The 26,552-nt window shown below is 39.0% G+C and overlaps 1 protein-coding gene across 1 annotated transcript in view; it reads left to right on the plus strand.

Moving 5' to 3' along the window:
- LOC131254770 (protein trichome birefringence-like) overlaps positions 1–24,965 on the plus strand; it is a 46,020-nt gene extending 21,055 nt beyond the window's left edge. The window contains exon 2 of the mRNA XM_058255497.1: positions 24,219–24,965. Coding sequence (XP_058111480.1) covers positions 24,219–24,270 — 52 coding nt within the window. The 3' untranslated portion in view covers positions 24,271–24,965. The remainder of the gene's footprint in view (positions 1–24,218) is intronic.
- The last annotated feature ends 1,587 nt before the right edge of the window (positions 24,966–26,552 follow it).

Here is a 26,552-nt window from a genome sequence, read left to right on the forward strand (position 1 = left end):
TTTGTTTTGCAATCGATTTAAATTTAGGCCTACCATTTGGAGGACAATTATTTGTTATTAGAACTTGTATGCCTACCATTTCGGAAGAATGAATGATGAACCCAACCAGAGTGGTTGAATGGTTTAATTTTCAGATCAGATATCCCATTCGATCCAAACGTTTCTGAATACTAAAAAGGGGTTTCGATAACAATGAATAATCTTTTGTTAACAATCGTAATTAAAAAAGAAGATATTAACAACACATGAAATAATAAAGTTGAATATGAAAACATCTCCAGATTTGTCGAATCTAACTCGCTCGTCAACCATAAGGAATTGTTTCGAATGATTTCTTTATTATAGTTTGGCACAGACGCAACCGTCAGATCCGTCACAGAATTACAAGGTGGGCCACGTTTGAGGACTGATGAAGATGCTGCTGTGTACAATGAGTTGCCTAACAGATTTCAGGGATTGATGAAATGAAAAAGAATATATATATATATATATATATATATAATATATATATATAGAATAATTTAAAACAAAAAACAGTTAAGAGTTTGGAAGGCAATTTATTTGTCTACAAGATATATTTGCTTTGGTTTTCATAGAGGAGAAGAGAGATCCATTGGGAAATGAATGGTGGAGAGAACGAGAGATTTCCATCTAAGGGGGATTTTACCTAATTTTGGGAAATAATGAGAGGGATTCGGGTGCCTTTGTTGCTATGGTTAGGGTTTGATGAAGAAGGGAGAAAAATGAAAAGAGGCAGCAAGAGGAAGATGAGAGAGGGTGGCCCCCTTGGGAAATCGGATTGCTTACTAAGTTACTCAGTATGCTCTTATCGTATTGAGTAAACTAATTAGTTGGGCCCACTTTAAATGTATGTGGTCTATGCACGCCGTCTATCCTTTTTCCATCTAATTTAAGGGGTTGAGCCTGAAATTTAAGCATATCAAAGATCAAGTGGATCATACCACATGAAACAGTGGGGATAATGATTTCCACCTTTGAAACCTTACTAGGCCCCATGGTGATGTTTATTTGTCATCCAAACTGTTCATAAGATTATACAGACATGGATGAACGGAAAACACAAATATAAACTTGATCCAAAACTTTCAGTGGCCCTCAAGAAGTTTTCAATGGTAGACATTCAATTCAAATGTTTCCTGTGGTGTGGTCCATTTGAACATTTTATATGCTTCATTTTTGGGCTCAATCCCAAAAATTATCTGGGAAAATGGATGGACGGAGCAGATAAAATACATAAATCATGGTGGACCTCACGAAGTTTACTCAATACGTTAAGCGCAGTGAGTTACTCACTACACAATCTGCTTCCCCTCATTGGGTTTTCTTCCCTCGGGAGTTATTTGATACTCTGGTTTCGTTTAACGCTAGAGCTGGGATCTTTATGTGGTGGCCTAGCCATGGATGGGAGCAGGTTAGGTGTTACCCGGTAACACTGGAGTGGGTGTGGATTATGTGTTACCCAAGTAACAACTTACTGGGTTTACCTTTATGATAGGGTACACCTTCATGATATGTTGGATATGCATTCCGTTATTTCATTTTATTAGCCCATTTTACTAAGTTGTCCTTAACATTAACCATATCCAAATTTCAGGTGGACCACACCGCAATAAACACTAACAATTGAATGCTTACTATTAAAACTTCCTGATGCTCACTTTAAGAAGATCCGTAATGTTTATTTAACATCCAACTCGTTGATAAGGTCAACCAGAACTGAATAAAGAAACAAAAAATGCAAATATTAGCTTGATCCAAAGATTTTGTCGCCGACAAAAAGTTTTTAATATTTATTCACTGCTTATTTCAGTTGTGTTCCACTAAAGTTTTGGATCTGTTTAATTTTTATCAAAACATCCTTAAATGACCTGAAAAAATGAATGGGCAGCATAGATATGAAACACATTCATCAAGGTGGGCCACAGATGCTAAGGGTAACACCCACTAAGGTGTTACTTGGGTAAGTGGGGTGCAGATTAGCTGTCACACTGGTAACACCTTATCATGGGCCCACTTAGATTATGTGTTGTATATCCATACCGTCCATCCAACCCATTTTACGACGTGGTCTCAAAAATTAATCATATTAAAATCTAGATGGACCACACCATAGGAAACAGTGTTGATCGAGTGCCTCACCATTAAAACTTCTGAAGGGCCCTTTGTGAGGCTTTCATAACGTTTATTTTTCCATCCAAGCTGTTAATAATGTTAAGAGGATCTGGTTGAATGGAAAATAAATTGATCAGCTTAATCTAAAACTTTTGTGGCCTACAAAAGGTTTTTAACGGTCATTCATTACTATTTCTAGTGGTGTAGTCCCCATCAGATTTAGATCTTCTTAAGGTTTTACATCTCATCTGAAAATGAAATGTTAAAGCAGATGGACAACATTGATATAGAAAAATTACATCAAGATGGGTCAATATTGTTAGGGTAACCACCACTAACGTGTTATCCAAGTAACAGCTAAACCACTCTAGTTTCCTTAACCATGGGGCCCACCTTGATGTATATGTTGTATATTCAGGAAGTCTATTCATTTTTCCAGCTAATTTTAATGCACACACCCAAAATTGAAGCAAATCCAAATCTTAGGTGGACCACACAATAAAGATTGACTGGACACCATAAAAAACTTACTGGGGGCTTAAAGAGAAAATGACCACTGTAGACAAAACCTTTTACCCAGCGGTTTTTATGACGGAATACAAACTTAAGTTACCAACTTAGACTAGCACGTGCAGACAGCGACTTCGAGGACGAAACTACCCCTCCTTTTCACTGCGAAGACGAGCGCTGACGCTCCTCCAACTGAGAGTTCTACGAATGGCTTAAAAGAGATCAAAATTACAAGGCCCCACAGCTATGTATTTATTATATCCACAACGTTCATCCATATTTCGAGATCATTTTGGAGCATTATCCAAAAAAAAAAAAAAAAATCATATCCAAAGATCAACTGGGCCACACCACAGAGCAGTGGAAAATTGATTTTCATCGTTGAAATTTTTGTAGGGCCCACCATAACATTTATTTTCCATCCAATCTATTCATAAGGTCACAAAGACCTGGATGAAAAGGAAAAACAAATTTCATAATGATCCAAAACTTGTGTGGCCCCTAAAAGGGTTTCAACGGTAGACGTTCAAGCATATTGGTAATAGCACATGCAGGGGGATACAGATATAGCTACGGTTATAATCCGTAGCTATAAAAGCAAATCAGCGATCAATCGTGGATCCCGCGATTCCACCGCAAGTCGCTGTCCCTATTGGCGATTAATCGTGGATATCACGATTCCACCCCCGATCTATGGCTACGGATTATAGCCGTAGCTATAACCGTATCCCTATGCACTTTCTTTTTTCTTTTTTATTTTTTTATTTTTTTAAAATTTTTTACATGGAGAATTTTATTCTACCTACATTTTTTTCTAACACATATTTATATAAATATGTAAATATAAGCATATTAAAAAAAATCTCTTTTTTTTTTTTTTCATTTCTTTCTTTATTCATATAACAAGAATATTTTCTAAACCAAAATTAGTTACTTGATGTACCATATATAATTTTAGGGCTGAAAGTTGGGTGGGCTCAACCCGACCAACTTGTGACCAACCTGACATTGGGTTGGGCTTAGTCAGGATGTATCGGGTTTGGTCTTGGGGTTGGGCCATACAAACAGCAATTCGATAAAACTTGGGTTGGGCTTGGGTTGAGGTCTCGGGAATTGCCAGGAAATGCATGGAAATGACCATGAAATGAAGGGAAATGACCGTGAAATGATGGGAAATGACCGTAAAATGCATGGAAATGACCATAAAATATATGGAAATGACCGTGAAATGAAGGGAAATGACTGTAAAATGCATGGAAATGACCGTGAAATGAAATGGAATCGTCGAGATTGATCGTGAAATGCATGGAAATGATCGTGAAGTGTATGGAAATGACCGTGAAATGAAACGGAATCACCGGGATTGACCATGAAATGCATGAAAATGACCGTGAAATGAAACGGAATCGCCGGGATTGACCATGAAATGCATGGAAATGACCGTGAAATGAAACGGAATCGCTGGGATTGACCGTGAAATGAAAAGGAATCGCCGGGATTGCTCGTGAAATGCATGAAAATGACCATGAAGTGACAAACTAGAAATTGAGCGGGCCAAACTAGAAATTGAGCGGGCCAAATTGGAAATTGAGCGGGCAAATATGGAAATGAACGGGACAAACTGAAAATTGAGCGGGACAAACTAGAAATTGAGCGTGACAAACTGGAAATTGAGCGGGCCAAACTGAAATTTGAGCGGGACAAACTGGAAATTAAGCGAGACAAACTAGAAATTGAGCAGGCCAAACTAAAAATTGAGCAGGACAAAGTGGAAAATGAGTGGGCCAAACTGAAAATTGAGCGGGATAAACTGGAAATTGAGCAGGACAAACTGGAAATTGAGCAGGCAAACATGGAAATGAGCGGGCCAAACTGGAAATCGAGCGGGTAAACATGGAAATGAGCAGGACAAACTGAAAATTGAGCGGGCCAAACTGAAATTTGAGCGGGACAAACTGGAAATTGAGCAGGACAAACTGAAAATTGAGCGGGCCAAACTGAAAATTGAGCGGGACAAACTGAAAAATGAGCGGGCCAAACTGGAAATTGAGTGGGATAAACTGGAAATTGAGCGGGACAAACTGAAAACTGAGCAGGCAAACATGGAAATGAGTGGGACAAACTAGAATTTCAGCGGGCCAAACTGGAAATTGAGCGGGCAAACATGGAAATGAGCAGGACAATCTAAAAATTGAGCGTGCCAAACTGGAAATTGAGCAGGCCAAACTGGAAATTGAGTAGGACAAACTGGAAAATGAGCGGGCCATCCACCTCCAGAGCCATTAACAGACCTGAACAATGAGAGAAGACTTCGTGCCGTGAGCGGCCACAAACAGGTGAGATCCGATCCTTGACCCAAAAACCTAGACTATTGAAACCTTTTTTTCACAATTGCTAATAGAATACGTCTATTGTAGAGATCCTTACGCCCTGCGTCGAACTCCTACTTCGAAACCGCCGACAAGTTTGAACCCTATGTTACCATTTTATCGGCCCCTGAGGGCCCAGATAATGATCACAGGTTGCGATCTACGCTTAAGAACTTGTTGTGCTATTTATTTGAAATGATTTGCAAATGATATGTTTTATGAAATGCATTGTAGTCCATGTGTTCGATGAAATGCCTGATTCATTCTTGCTCATTTTTGCTCACTAATGCCTATAGTTCCTATTTTACATGTTATGTGTTCACTCAATCATTTACGCAATCTAAGTTGCTCAATCTAGAAGCTGGTATTTGAAATTGCAAAACTATTGTCATAGATTTGTAAACGATGAAATTTTCCATGAATATAGATTTGTAAACGATGAAAATTTTTCAAGAAAATCTTGCTGAAAGACAATCATGGGAAACAATTTTTCATTTCTTACTATTTTCAAGATATGGAGTTTCCCAAAAAACTCCATTTTCTTCAAAAATAAAAAATAAAAAATCCAAAAATCCAAACAGTCCTTAAAGTAGGCTTGAGGAGATTGCTTAATTCATTGATACCCAGTCAAATCATATAAAAGAGTTTGAAGCAGAGAGAGAGAGAGAAGCTGATACGATTGCATGAAGATGAGAAGACTGGGCTGAAGTGGAGGTATTTGGAAGAAGAGGTGGAACTGAAGAAGGAATTTGATGCTAAGCTGACCCAACTGATGGGCAAGTGACTATTGTAAATAGGTCCAATCTTTGTCTTTTTCCTATCAAAATTTGATTTTTGTTTCAGCTTTTTCTTAATCATCTGTTTGCAAACCATCAGTTAAGAAAACAGTTGATCAGTAAAAAGATGCAAAAGCAGTCCATGGTTTGGTGAGCTAGGCTATTGATCTGAGCCAGCTACGGATGTACTAGCTGCATATAGATCATTAAGAAAATGCTGCAATAATATTAAATCTCCCATTTTTTTTTGTTCCTATTAGTTTTGTCCAGAAATTGATCGATTTCACTTTTAGCACAATATTGAACTTGATATGTACTTATGGGGCTTGGTTCTTGGATGCTCTCTAGGTTAAATGAGTTCAAGTCATGAGACAAATTCATTCATGTTTGTGGGCTTGTTTTCTTTGTTCAGGTTAGTATATATGAGGAGGAGAAGAATCTCATAGACTAAATCAGTTTGATAATGCACTAACCTTTGCTCTATCATTTGGTAGTGCTTATTTCCTTTGCTTTTATTATAAATTTTGTTTATTCTTTTTGTCATTACACTGATTGTTTCAAAGATTTTATTTGGAATGGAGCTTCGATATGAGGAACATTGTGTGATCTAGGTTGTAGGAATGAAACTATAATAGTTATCAGTTGCATCTAGTTTATCTAAATTGCTGGTTGCAACGTGGTCATATAATCTTGGTGAGGTTTGGTAGTTTTCAAAGGCAGTTCTTAGTTTTAAAGGAATGGTCATGCAAATCAACGGGCAATCTGGGAGTTGGCTGTACATGTATCTATCTCCTGGTAGAACTAGCAAGCCATTTCAAAATGCAAACTTTCGGAAATGACTGATCATAAATCTCTCTCTACAATGACTAATTTACTATTTCACTCTCATTTGGGCTCTGAAGTCATCTTTATTAATGTTGTGGGATCCCGTTCAATCTGACTGGATTACAGAAAGTTAAATAAACTGAATCTTGTATGTTTTAAGTTGAAACAACGAGTTCCACTTTTATTGAAGTGTTTATATATATATATATATATATATATATATATATATATATATATATATATATATATATTTTTATATATTTATATATCTTTTTATCTTTTTAGATAGTATGCTTCATCTTAGCCTTATATCGGTAGAGTTTTAAGCCAATCCTTGCAAAGTTCTGTTTCTTACATTCGGTACACAACCGTCTGATTGTTCATATTTGAAACCCATCTAACATGCTCACCTACAACTAAATGCTGTGAAATCCCATAGCACATCTTACGAATTCAGGAGATATAACAGAATTTTTAGTAATCTCAAATTCTACAGAGTGAAAACCAGGTAATAGACCCAACCTAAGAGGAGCCACCAAGTGGTACTGCTTCAGCGCTTCCTAGTCCACATGAAATACATATTAATCCACGAATTTTAGTGCTAGTGGCAAAAGTATATAATATCCACTGGAGGACTAATGTGTTATTCCAATGTTGATGCCTAACAGATACTTTACAGCCAATGACACAGCCCAATATTGACATTTGTGGGTGAGAACAATGTTTGAGATGTAGATGAACGAGCCCAAGAACTACCTTTTTCTTTTTCTTTTTTAACCAACCATTTCTTTTTCTTTTGTTGTTTTTTTTTCCCCGTAATTGACACAGCTTCTGTTAATGAAAACTAAGGGACTCGAAATGCAATATCAAGGTGAAGGTAACATGCATTCCTTTGTTGGTGTGTCAATGACCACACTAGCTTCCCTCGAAACATGATAAAAATATCAACACATACCTTATACCAACTTTTTTAGTTTTGCTAACAACGAAATTTGATATGTATTTTCTACATCTCTTTCCACTATAACCAGCCTAGAAAATAAATGAGACTCACCTGCCTTGTTGGAGTCTCATCGGTCTGAAACACCATATTGTTTCTCCCTAGTCACTTCTCATAACACCAACTAAATTTTTTTGTCCATGTTGTCGCTGTTCAAGCTCTTTCCATACAGATGCCAAAGTGACACAAAACCCATTTTCACTAAATTCAACCAACTGATAAAAAATTCTTGATCATGTCTCTCACTCACTTCTAATGATACTCTGTTTTCAAAGAATTTCTTATTCCTTTCCTTCTAGATCCACCAGATTATGTCAAATGAAAGCATCCTCAAAATTCTCCCTAGCTACTTAATTAAACAACAATTTCATCCTCCCACCTATGACCAAGGCCACTTTTTTGGAGAACCCAACAAATTAAAAAGCATTTGAAGAAGTTCCATATCCCTAGGCATTCTACAAACAAGATATAGGTGATTGAATAATTATTCTATTTCTCTACACAAGTGGCACATTTCTTGCTTGTTGAGGTCATATCATCTTTGCTGAAATCTCATACTCTAGAAGATCCTAGCCTTTTTTTGCTGTTGTGGCCTGAAAATATCTTTGGAGGCTTCCTGTCTCTTCATGGCACCCTACAATGTAATCATGACATTAAGTAAACATGGCAATTAGAAAACACTGGTTTGATGAGAGTAATTCAGCCTCCAGACAAATTGAATGTTTTTTTTAAAAGACAAATTCATTACCAAAAGGTCTTTGCATTCAAATACGCACATTCATTTGTTGCCTGCTGGTCACATGTAGGACTGTCAATGAGCCAAGCCCAGGCCAAGCGAAAACAAATTTTTAGTCTGAAAATTTATTTCATAGCATGTTTGGATGAATGTCCTTTCAGAAAATTTATTTGTGGGAACGCTGTTTGGAGCATTAATTCAGTTTACATAAGAGGAATTCTATGTTTTCCTTGCATTTAGTTTTCATCCTTTTTCAATTGACTGATTCTTTGTTTTTATATTACAAAGTCTTCTAGCGGTGGTTCGCCCTTGAAAAATTACAGAAGACACACAAGAGAAGTTATCGGTATAGTTATCGGATGTACAAGTGGACTACTGATACTTGCATCCATTTTCTATCTAGGGTGGATGAAGGATGCACCTGGCCATATGCGAGTGCACACAGACTCACCAAGATTTAATCGGGTTCGTGTTGGGTCAGGCAACCCAAGACCTCAATCCGAGCTCAACCCAAGTTTTATTAGGTTGGTGTTTGTATGGCCCAACCCCAAGACCAAACTCGATACATCCTGCCCAAGCCCAACCCAATGTTGGGTCGGCCACAGGTTGGTCGGGTTGAGCCCACCCAACTTCTAGCCCTAAAATCATATACGGTACGTCAAGTAACTAATTTTGGTTTAGAAGATATTCTTGTTATATGAATAAAGAAAGAAATGAAAAAAAGAGATAAATTTTTTTTTTATATGCATATATATACATATTTATATAAATATGCATTAGAGAAAAATGTAGGTAGAATAAAATTCTCTATGTAAAATAAAATAAAATAAAATAAAAAATAAAGAGAACGAAATAAAGGATATGGATATGGTTATAGCTACGGTTATAATCCGTAGCCATAGATCGGGGGTGGAATCGCGGGATCCACGATTGATCGCCAATTGGGACAGCGACTTGCGGTGGAATCGCGGGAGCTGCGATTGATCAGGGAGCTATGTCTATAGCTACGGTTGTAATCCGTAGCTATAGAAAATCGTAGCTACAAGTTCCCAGTTTTTTTTTTTTTTGCTATTGTAATCCCCACCGCCTTTTGTGGGTCCCATCATGAGGTCTGTGTTATATCCAAACCGTCCATATATTTGGCGACCTCATATTAAGGCTTGGGACAAAAAATAAGATAGATCTAACTATCAAGTAGACCACACTGTAAAAGGCATTGGGGAATTGAACGTCTACCATTGAAACCCTTTTAGGGGTTATCGAAGTTTTGGATCATTATGAAATTTTTTTTCTTCTTCACCCAGGTCTTTGTGACCCTATGAATGAACTTAGATGGGGAGGATTTCTCACAGACATCACAGTGGGCCCCCAAAAAGTTTTTAATGGTCGACACTCATTCAACACTTTTTCCTGTAATGTGGTACACTTGAGATTTGGATATAGCTTATTTTTGGTCTCATATCATAAAATGATGTGGAAAAATATATGGATGGCATGGATGAAAAGAATACATCATGGTGGGGCCCACAGACCACCGACCATCCACCATTGGCTGGTGGTAAGGGGAGTACCCAATCCGTTTCCATGAAAGAAGGGGTATTTTCGTCCTGAAATTCATAATCCGCACGTGGAGGTCTAAGTTGCAAAACAAAGTTTGTCTTCTTTCATAAAACACAGTTGGATAAAAGGTGGGGTCTACAGTCCTAAATTTCTCAAACCCAAATTAGTTACTTGACGTATCATATATGATTTTATGGTTGAAGGTTGGGTGGGTTCAACCCGACCAAAATGTGATCGACCCGACATTAGGTTGGGCTTGGACAGGATATTATGGGAGTTGGTCTTGCGGTTGGGCCATACAAACACCAACCCGATAAAACTTGGGTTGGGCTCGGGTTGAGGTCTCGGGTTGCATGGAAAACGGATTCGGTGGGGTGGCAGAGAAAACATAACAACATTATGAGGGACATGTTTTCATGATTTTTCAGTTATTTGCATCTGGAGAACTTGTAGCATGGAGGAATTTCGGAAAGTAGAAATTGAGCGGGCCAAACTAGAAATTGAGTGGGACAAACTGGAAATTGAGTAGGACAAATTGGAAATTGAGCAGGACAAACTGGAAATTGAGCGGGCCAAACTAGAATTTCAGCGGGCCAAACTGGAAATTGAGCAGGACAAACTAGAAATTGAGCGGGCCAAACTGGAAATTGAGAAATTGAGTGGGACAAACTGGAAATTGAGCATCATTCAAAGCATTCCTCAGAAGATCCATAAAGTATTCTTTTAGGACACCTCCATAGTTTAGTAGTGAAATTAAAGTCTTATTTAGGTACATTTTCCTTGGCTAGTTGCTAAAAAAGGAAGACAAGTAATTTGGATCAACTCTTCACATCACATTTGTAAATAACCCATAACCGTTACATACAAGCACTAAAAGCAAACAAGGTATTCTACTATTATTCACACAACCAATTCAAAGATGGAGAACCCCAACTTCTCACCCTAATAAAATTTCAAATACTCCCAACAAGGATGGAATTTATTCATAGAAGGATTGAAATTCTTCCTACAACATATGATATATAATCCTAAGAAAAGGGCAGAAACAACACTGGCAAATGAGCTGAGGAGTCTTATTAGGACATGGGAGATTGTCAATGTATATAACATAATCCTCCACGGGTGATGCTACAACCAATTCACTACATAATTAACAAAGAAGTGGTCATGGATTTATCGATGAACCAATAGGGTTGGTTCATAATGGAGTATCCCAATATTATTCTGATTTTTCATCCAAAAGGATTTGAATCAGAAAAGGTTGGATGTTTGGTCCCTCCAAGACATCCAGCACCAAATTGAGAGACCATTCAGAACTGGTTTCTCAGCAATCTGGTGATATTCTTGGCATTCTAGAGGCATGCAGCCTCAAGAGGATAAGCTAGGATGTTCGTTTGAGGAATATTTTCATAAAAATTGAGTAATCTAGTAGATATACTCTGGGTTGTTGGAAACTTATATTAGGCGCATCCCCTATAACTGATGAAGAATCTTGGATATACCCTAGCCCTATAAATGTGGGATCCACCTTAGGTGGTCTAAATAGTTCACATTTTGGCTTCATTGTGCATAGAACATCCCCACAATGTTTTATGTCTTCTACTACAAGTTTTATGGGTTTTTATCAAAGAGCCATTATTTTATGTTATGTTTGCAGCTTTTTAGCTTTTCATTGTTTTATGTTCAATTGCCAGCAGTTACGCCATCCAGGCATTGCAATGCCTGGTAATTGAAATATCCAATGCATCTAGATGCCCCCAATTCAAATGATCCTAAAGTAATCTCACATAGTTTTGTTTCTTAAAATTCTAAAGACTTACCTTCATAATTGGTAAAATTGGAGAAGCTATATTGGTGGGTATTTTGAAAGTGGCTTATTTCCCAGGGTATTCATTATGTCAAAGCACAGTTCTAACGTACCTAAAAAAATGCTATGACTAGTCTGATATTTGCCATGTTTCAGGACTTGCACATTTGTGTAAGGACAATGGATTTTCAATCTTTTAGAGTTTATTAACTACTCCCAAGAGTAGTTGAAGTTGGCAAAGCTAGCCCTTCTCTCCTTGTTCAGGTCTGTTCATGACTCTAGAGGTGGATGGCCCGCTCATTTTCCAGTTTGTCCCACTCAATTTTCAGTTTGGCCCACTCAATTTCCAGTTTGTCCTGCTCAATTTTCAGTTTGTCCTGCTCATTTCCATGTTTGCCCGCTCAATTTCCAGTTTGGCCCGCTGAAATTCTAGTTCGTCCTGCTCATTTCCATGTTTGCCCGCTCAATTTCCAGTTTGTCCTGCTGAAATTCTAGTTTGTCCCGCTCATTTCCATGTTTACCCGCTCAATTTCCTGTTTGTCCCGCTCAATTTCCAGTTTATCCTGCTCAATTTTCAGTTTAGCCCGTTCAATTTCCAGTTTGTCTCACTCATTTTCCAGTTTGGCCCGCTCAATTTTCAGTTTGTCCCACTTAATTTCCAGTTTTGGCCGCTCAATTTCTAGTTTATCCCGCTCAATTTCCAATTTGGCCCACTCAAATTCTAGTTTGTCTCGCTCATTTTTCAGTTTGGCCCGCTCAATTTCCAGTTTATGTTTATCAATAGCCCTTGCCCTTGAGTCAAAAATTGAAATACGAAAAGATTTCACATACACCAAAATTGGTTTTTGCCTTATTTTAAATACTTGTTTCTCCTTGTTTCAATTATTAGAGGAACAAAAAACGATCTCAAATGTTTGGGGTGTGAATACCATTTGCGGGGTCAACTGGGTTTCCTCGCTCATTTCCTAGGTTGTCTCGTTTAATTTGTACATTGCCTCGCTCAATTTCTAGCTTCTCTCGCTCACAATCAATTCGCTTCACTTCACGGTCATTTCCATGCATTTCATGGTCAATCCCGGCGATTTTGTTTTAATTATAGTCATTTCCATGCATTTCACGGTCAATTCCCTTCACTTCACGGTCATTTCCATGCATTTCATGGGCAATCCCGACGATTCCGTTTCATTTCACGGTCAATCCCGGCGATTCCGTTTCATTTCACAGTCATTTCCATGCATTTCACGGTCATTTCCTTTCACTTCACGGTCATTTCCATGCATTTCACGGTCAATCCCAGTGATTCCATTTCATTTCATGGTCATTTCCATGCATTTCATGGTCAATTCCCTTCACTTCACGGTCATTTCCATGCATTTCACGGGCAATCCCGGTGATTCCATTTCATTTCACGGTCATTTCCATGCATTTCACGGTCAATCCCGGCGATTCCGTTTCATTTCACGGTCATTTCCATGCATTTCACGGTCATTTCCTTTCACTTCACGGTCATTTCCATGCATTTCACAGTCAATCCCAGTGATTCCATTTCATTTCATGGTCATTTCCATGCATTTCACGGTCAATTCCCTTCACTTCACGGTCATTTCCATGCATTTCACGGGCAATCCCGGCGATTCCGTTTCATTTCACGGTCATTTCCATGCATTTCACGGTCAATCCCGACGATTCTGTTTCATTTCACGGTCATTTCCATGCATTTCACGGTCATGTCCTTTCACTTCACGATCATTTCCATGCATTTCATGGTCAATCCCGGCGATTCCATTTCATTTCCATGCATTTCACGGTCATTTCATGGTCATTTCCATACATTTCATGGTCATTTCCATGCATTTCACGGTCATTTTCCTTCATTTCACGGTCATTTCCATGCATTTCCTGGCAATTCTCGAGACCTCAACCCAAGCCCAACTCAAGTTTTATCGAGTTGCTGTTTGTATGGCCCAACCCCAAGACCAAACCCAATACATCCTAACCAAGCCCAACCCAATGTTGGGTCAGTCACAGGTTGGTCGGGTTGAGCTCGCCCAACTTTCAACCCTAAAATTATATATGTTACGTCAAGTAACTAATTTTGATTTAGAAAATATTCTTTTTATATGAATAAAGAAAGAAATGAAAAAACAAAGAGAAATTTTTTTTATATGCTTATATTTACATATTTATATAAATATGTGTTAGAAAAAAATGTAGGTAGAATAAAATTCTCCATGTTATAAAAAAAAAAAAAAAAAAAAAAAGAGAGAGAAAAGAGAAAAGAAAAGAAAAGAAAAAAGAAAGTGCATAGCGATACGGTTATAGCTACGGTTATAATCCGTAGCCATAGATCGGGGGGTGGAATCGCGGATTTCACGATTAATCGCCGATAGGGACAGCGACTTGCGGTGGAATTATGGGATCCATGAATGATCGCCGAGCTACTATTATGGCTACGGATTATAACCGTAGCTATATCCGTATCCCTATCCATAGGCCATTACCATTCTGCTTGAACATCTACCGTTGGAACCCTTTTAGGGGCCACACAAGTTTTGGATCATTATGAAATCTGTTTTTCCTCTTCATCCAGGTCTTTGTGACCTTATGAATAGATTGGATGGAAAATAAATGCTATGGTGGGCCCTACAAAAGTTTCAACGATGAAAATCAATTTTCCGCTGCTCTGTGGTGTGGCCCAGTTGATCTTTGGATATGATTTTATCTTTGTTGATAATGCTCTGAAATGATCTCGAAATGTGGATGAGCTTTGTGGATATAATAAATACATAGCTGTGGGCCATGTAACTTTGATCTCTTTTAAGCCGTTCGTAGAACTCTCAGTTGGAGGAGCGTCAGCGCTCGTCTTCGCAGTGAAAAGGAGGGGTAGTTTCGTCTTCAAAGTCGCTGTCCGCACGTGCTAGTCTAACTTGGTCACTTAAGTTTGCATTCCTTCATAAAAACCGCTGGGTAAAAGGTTTTGTCTACAGTGGTCATTTTCTCGGGCTTAAAAGTTTTGGATAGATAATATTTGTGTTTTTGCTTTTCGAGTAACCTTATCAGCAAGTTAGATGGCAAATTAATATTCTGATGAGTCTTTGGAGGTATTTAATGATGGGCGTTCAATCACAATTATTTTACATGGGATGTGAATTGTGTAATGAGTTTTTGGATTGTTTTTGGAATTGTTTGAGTTTATAGAAAAAATTGTTCATCTGTTTTCAAAATGTCTTTCACATGTTTTGCTTGGGACAAAATGCTGGTTGGGGGGTGTGATAACATCTAAATATTGCATATTTATCCCATACTTTGCATTTCTTTTATATATCCATCAAATTAATTAGTCCTAATTATGTGTGTTTCATGTTTAAAGAGAGATTTGAAGTCCAAGACCAAATTTGAGTTAAAAGAGAGGATATAAAGTCCAAAGATAATCAAGAGTAGAGTATTTGAATATTTAAGAGCTCAAGACATGAAGATCAAGCATATTCGAGCATGTGAACCAAATGAGATCAAGAGGAAGTCGAACATTGCTTGAAATCAAGAGAAGAAACTAAGGAAATGAGTCCTGAAAATTTAGGGCCAGGAAAATCGAATTCTGAAACTATAGGGCTAGAAAAACAAAATCTTGAAAATTGTAGAAACGACCATTCGATGCCATCGGGGGCAGTTTCGATGTCATTAAAGACAACTTCGATCAAATCAAACCTTCTTCGATCCCATCAAGAAATTCATGAATTTTTCAATTTAGTTATTAGATATATTCTTCGATGCAATCAATAGAAGTTCGATGGGAGTTCGATACCATTGAGATGCCATCGAAAGTGCATGCGACTGTATAAATTCAAAGTCTTTTTGTGATTTTTCTAAGGCAATGCGAAAGTCGGATCTCCAAAACTATAGATTGGGGTCCTTAGGATGTCTCAAATCACCTTATGGGGTTTGGAGAGAGAGAGAGAGAGAGAGAGAGAGAGAGAGAGAGAGAGAGAGAGAGAGAATGTTTGGGTGGAGCACTCACAACATTCTTCCACTTCAATTTCTTTACGAGTTCTAGTAGATCTTTAGTTTTTAGTTTTTTAAGAGTTAGCTATGACCACTAATCTCTTAGATAAGGCTAAGGGGTGAAGCATCTAATTTATTACTATGTTTTAGTTTATGAATTCATACTTGGAAGTGCAATTACAATGATTGATTAGAGAATAAATCATTCTACAAAATTCATTGATCTATTGTAGAATTTGGGCACAATAGATGGTTGAATTCTCTGCGATTGATGTCAGAGTGCTTCATGAGAAAATAGTTCAATTAATATTATAACTTGTTAGATGTTGAGATTGGTTTAATTATTTGATCTTTCGATTGGAACGAATTAGAATTCAATTCTAGTTGAGTTATAGAGGATGAATCGATGAATTATGCATTGTGATTATTAGAAGTGGATCCCTAGAACTGTAGTGCTTTATTTGTGTTATTTTTGCTCTCAACTCATTCGCTGGATTAAAAACCCAGATAAACCGTTAGCTTTAGACTAGTTTTAGTTGTGTTTCCCATTCTTCGATGATTTGACCTTGGTCTCACTGAGTTATTACTACATCAAAGGCCTGCACTTAGGGTTTGTTCGATCGATAAGGTGTAAAAATTAGTGCACTAACTGAGTCATCCCAACTTGTCTTTAATCGAGCTAACTCGCAACTGGCTGATGATGCAACAATTACCGCTGAACCAGAAAATCACCCAAACCTGACTGATTGTGTCCAAATTGCATCGGCATTGGTCTAACTCGGATCTAAACTTAGTTGACCAAGTCACAACTCAACATACCTAAAAAATATAAAGAACCACCTTTTCTCCTTTCTCCTCACTTTTCCTTCTTCCATTCTCCTACCGGAAAGTTCAGATTGGACCTGGAACCCACCAATAGCTCGACTAGACTCTTGATGAGTCAACTCAACCTAACAAGTCACATAATTACAGACTTGACAATGATAAGATTCTCTTCGTCAAGGTAATGTAGCATGAGTCATGCAAACAGCCTGCGACAATCGGTTCGGTTTTGATTTCGTTGCGTTTCTGGAAACAGCACCTGACATGCTTCTTTATTTGATTCACATCAATTGGATGAATTTTTCATGGCCCCCAAATGAATAAAATAGATCTGAGATCGGGTCCATGGTAAGAACGAACAACTGAGCTTCTTTATTAGGGAAGAAGGTGGCTGGTGGATTGATGTCTAGGGTGTATTTCTTCAAGCTGGCACTTATAGAGGGTCCAAATCAATCCACATGAGATTGTGGATTCTTCGAATTGAAGCTCCAGGTTCGTTTGGGTGGTGGGTTCATAAGAAAACGAGTTTAGGGGCAATTTTCTAGGGCTGCCGTCAGAAATAGAGAAGAGGTGTTGTAGATCGCTTTCTATTTCTCTTATAGCAAACCCTACTTCTCTCACAACTGTTGGATGGGAGACAAATGGTCCAGATGCACTCTCTACCCCGCTACTCTAATGATCGAACGAAATAATGTAATAGAAGTAACATTTGTTACGCACAACTCAACAATCCCTGTGAGCAAAAGATGAATGGTTGAGATTCTTCCAGTCTTACGGTTGAGATTAACCAAGAGAAATCCACTCAGATTGTCAGTTGTAGACACCCCACCCCAGGATAATAAGCTAATAAAGTTTGAACGGATGGATGGATAACCGCACCCTAATCCTAAAAGCCTAAACCCTAGGAAACTCAAGTCATAAACCCTAAACTCAGCCCATTCAACCTAGTCAACCCAATCATCCTAACCCTTAACCCTAAGAACCTAAAACCCTAGAGCCTTCAGTTAACTCTGCAAGTCGACCCACTTGATCAACTCACTAAGTCGACTCACCCTATCAGCTTACCTAAACCTATAACCCAGTCAACTCACCTAATTAAGACCAAAACCAAGCCCAATCGGAGAAATGACTGAAACCTAAAAGCAACAACCCTCACAACAGAGCCTTCACACACTTGGAGGATGTTGCCTGCCAAAGCATGGAGTCCATGTGGGGACGGGCGGTAACCAGATTGCCGTCATTCATGTGGCACTCCCCCTCTTTTGGGCAGCGTCCCTCAAGGATGTAGGTTTCTCTTTTATCGAACCTTAAGTGTGCGGTTAAGGTGCATTTACTTTGATACCCATCTCCTTACCCAAAATTACCCTTTTACCACCCCATCCAACCCATGAGATGATGCCATGTGGCAATCTTCAATCCTAGTCATTTAAACACCTTTTGCCCTTAGGATCACCATGAATTACCAGAAAACCAGGTAAGGAGACTATAAATAGCCCCTTGCCCTTCTCATTTCAAGCATCCCAGAAACTTCAGAAGGCATCCACTCTCATTTTAATCCACTCCCATCTCCAGAAATCTCTTAGCCTTTATCATCCCTTCATCAAGGAGAGTGAGAGTGAGAGAGAGCCCAACCCTAATCTAGCGTAGCCTAACCAGAGTATTAAGCTCCTGATCCACTCAAAATTGTAAGTTCTTATATTAAAAGCACACTTGAAGTTGTCAAATTTCGTAGACAAAAGGTTGAGTACATTTCAAGTCCCCTTCGGCACCTCATGAAGATCGGCTCAACATTGCAAGACATGAAGATCGGCTCAACATTGCAAGACAAGAAGACTTTACAAGGTTTTAAGTAAAGATCAAGCATATGCCAACCACTAGGTTGTCTGACCCTAGAAAGACCCCAGGTTATGTGTTTTTCAAATATGGCTTTAAATGTATTATGTACAGTGGAAATTCACTGAAGTTTGGCCAGCCCAACCTCAAGTTCGGCCAACCCAACTCCATTCGGCCAGCCTAACAAAATTCAGCCAAATATATAGTAATAAAACAAAATTCCATTGCAAGTTCGGCTAGCCTAGTGTAATTTTGGTCAAGTTTCTAGCAAAGAAACTTTCGAAATTTAGCGGGATTCAGCCAACCAAATTTTGGCTCAGGCCAGCCAAATTTTTTATTTATCTTATCCCGTGCAATCCAATAGCTGTTGGAATGGAATCATTAGAATCTGGTCAGCCGAACCTATTCTTGGGCTAACTGAATTTCTAAATTCTTTGGCTATAAATAGGGACATTCTCTCATTTACTTGAACGATGAAATTCAAAGAAAATCTTCCCTAAAGTCAGAGAGAAGCTCAGGCCCTCCTAAATTTATTAGTGGTAATTTTAATTTTTAGTTAAACTATTCTATTTTTTTCTTAAGGTAACTTTAAATGTGATTAAGAGAGTAATCTTTACTCTGCTTGAGAAATAGAGAATAAAATCTGCAGCAGTTAGGGTTTTATTGTTTGAAATACATTAGATCCCTATATTTTTTCTAGTTGTGCAATATACTGCAACATCGATACTCAAGAAAGAAGATTGCTGTAAGAAGCCTTGACTATGTCTTTAAATCAACATTTTGAAGATACGTACTATTATTTTTTATATTTGAGTTTTATTGAGATATCTCGAAAATCTCATTGGGTTTTGTTATGGTAAGCTTGTGAAAATCACAATAGGGGTTTTATTGTGGCAAGTCCATAAAAATCACAAGAACTGTAAGAGGTTGTTAAAGTGAACCTATGAAAACCTTGATATAGTGAAAGCCAAAATCACGAGGGTAGTCATTTTAGTAGTAGAGTAGGTGTGGATCAAGCACTGAACCACTATAATTGCTTGTGCATATGTGGTAATTTCATTTATTGTTTCTATATTTCATTTTCATTTTGAAATATTGATTCCAAGGACGTCGTGAAATAAGGTTGTCATGCCTAAATTATTCGGTAAAGGGTTGTCCTACGAATTAATTAGAATTAAGGTTTCAATACATTATGGGATTAAGATTATTATTTCCGCATTTTATATTCGAATTTGGCATTGTCCTATTCACCCCCCTCTTTAGGACATCCATAGCTCATCCTTTTAAATATGGCCTTGTGACACTATTATTCATCCAATCACTCAAGCATCTATCAATTTCATTAAACCTAAGTATTAGAATTGTGCAACATTCATTCTCTTCTCAACCCCCTTGCTCCTCATATACATCAGCATCCTAATGCATTTTCATTATTTTTATGTATTTGATTGGTGGATGTATGTTTTATGGCTTGCCGACATAATCGAATCATGTACATCAAAAACCTTAGTCAGTTAACCATCGTTTTAGCATACACATTGCATTGTTTTCACTGTATTTGAGTGGCGGGGGTATGCTCTGAGACATGCCGAATAACGCAGTAGGTCCACTAGAAACCTTAGCTGGTTGGCCATCGTTTTATTGGAAGCATCGATACAACATCATAACCATCCCATACATATACCCTGCACTTGATTATTTCGAACGTATGATCTGTGGCTTGCCGACATAATCAAATATTGCCTATAAAAAATTTCGGATCGTTCAATCACTAGTATCATTGCACCGCATTAAATTTCCTGCATGCGAGAACTATCCTTATTCTTCATAAATCAGTCAGATCTTGTGAAGTAAAGACTATACATCCGTACGGGGAGAGTGAGTGCCTAACACCTTTCCTCTCTGTAACTGTGGTCCCTTACTCGGAATCTCTGGAACGCAAACTCACGAGTTATCTTAAGGCTAAGGATCGTCCCCAATCTTAAGTGTTTCTACAGATTTTAATAGATTATAGAATTGTAATAATTGGTTAGTGGCAAATTTGGTCAAATATAACACCTTCACCCCCATTTACAAAAGCCCTCGAGCGAGGCACCAAGTGGAAAGAAGAGAGTAGATCTTCTGTACCCTTGGGGAATGAACCCTCCAACATCCATAGAATGACGATTCCACTGGGGAAGAAATAACCACACTAATTGCAACCTGAGTTGAAAAACAAGATTTTACAAATTCCTGAAGAATACCAGTTCTCAGACATTTGCATCTGCATCAGCATTCATACTAAAAGAACATAAAAAATTATGTCTCTACGAGCCAGGAGTCCTAAAAAAAATCTCCCTCATCACAGCATAATCCAAACCAAATCTTAAATAGCTATGGCCTACCACGAGGAAGTAGCTCTCCCTTCCTACGCTCCCGATATACAGGGAGGCATTCCCTCACAACTGCATCTAGCAAGATTAGTGCTAGCCTCTTGCATGAAGGTGGTAGCCCAAAATATAAAGACCATGTAAGAAATGCTCACACTAGCACAAGTTCCAATAACTAACATGCAGGTTGACACAACACAACATCTGCAGCAGTCAAGGTTTGTACTGGACTTCCGATACCCTCCCAATGGAGACATCCAGCTAGCACAACCATCCACCTCAAGGAAATTCTTCCAATATCCTCTCACAAACGAGAGTCATTTTCATCATTCCACACCTTGGATTCCTAATCAATTCCAAAATTCTCTCCCATATAAGAATTCTAGTCAATTTCAGAAATCTCCTGCAACTAGGATTTCTTTACAGCCTCATTTTTCGGTCCTAGTGCAACAAATTCCTTTTAATGTTAGCAACCACCAGGTTCATCCTCCTTCAAGTAGGAATCATAAATGTGTCAATAAGGTCAACTATTACGAGAAGGATACAAGGCCGGCTTGGAAATGGGCAAAACTTCTCTCATCCAGTCGCTCTAAAATCAAGAAATTCTGAGAGTAACTGCTAGATATGGAGAGAAAACTGTAAAAGCAGCATGGGGTAGATCTACAATTCATCAAGTTTAGGGACCTTTGTCCATTCCTTGATGCAAAGGTACCTCCAAGTTTTGAGGTGCCAAAATTTTAAAAATATGATGATACAGGATGTCCTATAGATCACATAAGGGCATTTTGTGGAGAGCTTAACGCCGTGCAAGGCAATCACCGAGCATTGATCCATCTATTTCAGAAGTTCCTAAAAGGCGATGCATTATACTGGTACATGTCACTAAATTACCATCGTATCAAAAACTTGGGAACAACTTTCCCAAACATTCGTTGATCGTTTCTCATACAATCTTCATGTAGTGCCTAAAAGAATGGATCTTGTTGCCTTAAGGCAGAGGGATGATAAGTCATTGTCAGCTTACATTGGATGGTGGCAGGCCATGGCCGCCAAAACAAAGACATTAATTGACGACGATGACCAAATCTGCATGATTGTCCACTCAGCAAACTCGAGTATATCTGGATACCTTGTCTCGCATCCATATGCCAACTTTACTCAACTCATTTGCACAGTAAAACAAGTCGAAGCCGGAATAAAAGCCGGGACGATCTCCCCTTGGTGGACTCATCAAGCCTCCCCGATACAACCAATAATGGAAGGCAGGCCCACTGAATGTGAGAACGGTAACAGAAGTGTTCCCGTTCCCCATCCAATGGAAGAAGACGATGTTGTCACCTCTATCGTAGTCGCACCATTTGCCCCTTAGTAGGGACAACTGTTACAACAGCATCAACAACCAAGATGGAACTCGCGGTACCACAATCAAGGTTGGCAAATGGGCATGGTTTGGGCACCTAGGCAGTTCACACCGATAGATCGAACTTACAGTGAAATGTTAACCGCGCTAGTTCAAGAGCAACTTCTCACCTCACTGCTGCCTAGGCCCCCACCAAATCCTTTACCACCAACATATCACGAAAATGATTACTGCGCGTGCCATCAAACTAGGGGTCATATAATGGATTGTTATTTCACCTTAAAACATGCAATCCAAAATTTGATTGACCAAGGAAAATTTGTCATTGTAACTCTTGACATAACTAAGGACAATATACTCCAAGATCCCCTGACACAGCATCAAGCGGGTCCTAGTACATCGGGCACACATACCATCGATATCATCAAGGAGGAATCTCCTCTCCATCTAGTCCAATTTGTCCATACCATTGACTTTCATTCAGAGTTCGAACCTCTTCTCCTGCAAGGAGCACCCCTAAACAACCCAATCTCAGAGCCCACACCCAACCAATATACTCTCATAGCCCCTCACCCCACCAAGGGCATCCCTGACCAGTCCAATCTCCATGCCCCTAAATATATAAGGGGCATTTCCGGTCAATCCAGACTTTGCACCATCAATCAATCAAGGGGACAACCTCTCCACTCTAGTAATCAACCAGGGGCATACCCTGCCTGTTGCAGTATCAATCAATCAAGGGGACAACCTCCCTGCTCTACCAACCAACCAGGGGCACACCCTACCTGTCTTGGCTTTAATCAACCAGGGGCACGCCCTGCCCATCTTAGCTTCAACCAACTTGGGGCACACCCTGCCTGTCTCAGCTTCCATCAACTAGGGGCACATCCTGCCTATCTCGGCTTCAACCAACCAGGGGCACACCCTGCATGTCTTAGCTTCAACCAAATAGGGGCACACCATATCCTGGCGGTTGCATCATGGCTCGAGGATGGTGCTAGGGCAAATAGGTGGCTTGACAGTGGCTCAACAATGGCCTGCCTGCGGCTCGATAGGGGTTCCATGATGACCAGGCATGTGGTGCCATGGTGGCTTACCTACAACCAAACCATGTCCCAACAACAATGCCACGACAGACTGCCCGTGGCCTTGTTGCAGATTGTTGTCGGCACACAGAGTTAACGACTTCACTTCTATAAATACCTCTTAAGGTTCTTTATTTAATTCATTTAGAAAATCATCTTTGAGAACTTTTTACTCCTCTTCTCCCAACTCTCCTCTCATTTTTTTTCTCCACAATTGCTCCCAAATAGGTAAGGAGAGACGCCTTCTCAGTGAGCTAGGGAGATGACCGTGCGTGCTGCTACGATGGCGCCTGTCGTCCATCTCTCAATGGAGCACAGATCTGGGCTCACCTATCCAAGTAGGCATCATCAGCGGTGCTCTCGCATGTGCTAACTCTCGAGCTACCCAATATAATATCCAATGTTTGTTGAACTACACACATAGGCAACGCCACTCGTTGACCTTATTATCATATTTCACAAACGAAGCCCTAGTCTGTCACACAAACACAAATACAAGCTACTCACCTATATGAACACAATTGCGTGCTCTATGTTGGCCTAGATACAACCTAGAGGTCTCTATCTCATGCACGACAATTTGTTATGCCATTACGCTACCCATCTTGTATTCGGCACAACTGTTTACTGTTTGTCTCATACCCGAACTACGTCATACACCTGTCATACACCAATCTTAGTCAGCCATGCATTCAATAATTGATATTGGCTGGTCATAAGGGGAAATTATATGAGTGCACTCCACTCACTCAGATCATAGTCCCACTCTCTCATGCTCTTGGGAGACCTGAAGTTCGTTGTCAAGACGTCGCCCAACAAGTAATTTGGATACATCTAATACGAATGATCAATAGTCAAGGTATGTGCATTGTATGTATTACTTTGCTTTCATTTGTCTCAGAGGAACAACACTTATACTCCTGATCTCCTTCATTTTAGTGGAAGCTTTGTATTGCGTGTTAGCGTATTACCAAACCACGTAGATCTGTGTATTGTGGACTGTAATTTGATGCTCTTCTTTATTGGTCTTTTAGCTTGTATCAGATATGGAGACTATCCTTAAGTGCTTGTCCTCATATTAGCTGACATCGTCAGAGTCCACCTTATATGGTCCTGAGCCTTCTTAACTGTACTTTATACAACTCCATCTGATACAAAATCATATAGCTTTTATATATTTGGATGACTTTAGTTCATGGCATTTGTCTGTTTATTTATGTTGTATTAAATTCTATTGAGCTTTGCCTTACAATTATGGGTATTACCTTATGAAATGTAATTAAGAACCTATGCCAAATCATAGCCTGGAATGTATATTTGAACCCATATTAATAAAAGCCTCTTTAAAGAGGCATACTTTCTTTTTTATATGTGTATTTCGTTTATGCTTGAGAAATGCTTTTAATGAAAACATCCCTGTTATGATTAAATTCCCTGAAAACTTGTGTTAACAATAAGTACTCGAAACCTAATCAAATTCAGGTTTGGGTCATCAAAAGATGGTTCCTGAACCTGATACGGGTCCTAATAGGACTCTAGCATGCCCCGTTGACAATTTTACTCCTATTGAATTATCTTCTTCATAAAATATATTACCCTTTTCTAGATTTGGACTACCAGCAAATACATGCACCTGGAGTCTACTGGTTTGAACAATTAAAAATATTCAATAGAAGTGATTGTTGAAGTAGAGCCTACTCATGATGTCCCTCCATATTAGTGAAAGGTGGGTCGAACCTGCAAGTTTTGCATGATCAGATTATCAAAAAGAATATGATACTTGCATTTGGAGTGTTTTAGGATGAGAGAATGTGCAGCTCTTTGATTCTACAAGAGGGGACCATGTTTCATGATTCAGATCCGTGATTTTGGTCAGTTATGATTGTACCACGCTCCAGATATCTTCAGTATGAGACAATAACTCCTTAATATGAGGCCTATGAGTAGACAGTAATAAAAAATAATAGAGCAAGTACCCTACTCAATCAGATAATAGCTAAATGTTGCATTGATAGAATTTTCTAATCTAGGCAAATTTTAGCACATGTTTCATCTGCTATGAGGCCCATGAGATTGTTCACACCCCAAGTGCAGGGTTGTGATGTAGTAATAAACTCGGTAAGACCGAGGTCGAATCCACAGGGACTGATACCTATACGTTATCTGAAACAAAGTAGAACTAGAACTAGACTAAGATGCTATCTAAATCAAATAGAATTTAAGAAATAATTGTGGAAGAATTATCTAAAACTTTAAGGAATTCAGAGGAAAGGAACTAGGGATTCAGAGGATCCACTTGTAGAGATCAGGGAGATCTTATGCCTGCATCAAGGATTATGGAATTCAACTGAACTTACTTGATTTGATTTTCAAGAGATGAAAAGTATATGAATTAGAATGGATTCCATCACCAAACCATGCCCAGGAGACAAAGTAAACAATAGAATTAAACTAATTACCAACCAATCAACAATGTATGAAGATCAGGAAGGTACTGTCATCCTACCATGCCCATGAGACGATGGTGAACAACAGGGCCTCCTGACGTCATAAACATCAAAAGAGAAAAGAAATATTCAAAGCCATTGCAAACCCATTGTAATTTCAGTCACAACAGACCATTAAAGACTAAGAAAAATATTCATTTAATAATTAAACCACAATCAAGTTTAATTCACAATGAAATAATTAAATAAAGTCTCCCATCTCAATACAAGCTTCACCTCTTAGCCCTAGCTAAGAGGTTCAGCCTAGCATGATTATGCTAGAACCAAAGAGAAAAAAAAAACATTAAAGGAAAGAAATAAAATAAAAGGAAAAGAAAAAGGAAACCTCTTTCTTCCTATCTCCTCAGCTTTTTCTCCTTTTCTTCTTAGCTTTTTTTCTCCTTTTCTTCTGTTTTCTCCCCCTACGTGCAGCAGCACTATACACACTCCAGCCGTTCCAGCCTTCAAGTCTTCTTCTTCTGTTCCTCCCACCGAGCACAAAACCCAAAACCGAGCTCCCTGCTTCCCGTTTCCTCCTCCGAGCACAAAACCCAAAACCGAGCTCCCTGCTTCCCGTTTCCTCCTCCTTTCCTCTCTTCCTCCTTTCCTTCCTTTTATCCCTTGCTAGGGACGGAGGAGCGAGGTTGTTGTATTCGAAACGGAAACAAATTCGTTTACGCAGACACAGCTGACGCAGCCGAGAATTTCGCAGAAAAGTACTTCTGTTTAGCTTGAGATTTTGGACGATTGATCGTCAAAAATCGGAATCGGACTTCTTGGTGGGGTTCAGGATCTCCTACTCTATCATTTGAACGGTCTGGATCTTTGATCCGGTCGTGATTGACATCACAAAAGGGCCACGGAGAGCGGCAGCGTCCGGGC

Source organism: Magnolia sinica, chromosome 9, assembly GCF_029962835.1.
Source record: "Magnolia sinica isolate HGM2019 chromosome 9, MsV1, whole genome shotgun sequence".
NCBI lineage: Eukaryota > Viridiplantae > Streptophyta > Magnoliopsida > Magnoliales > Magnoliaceae > Magnolia > Magnolia sinica.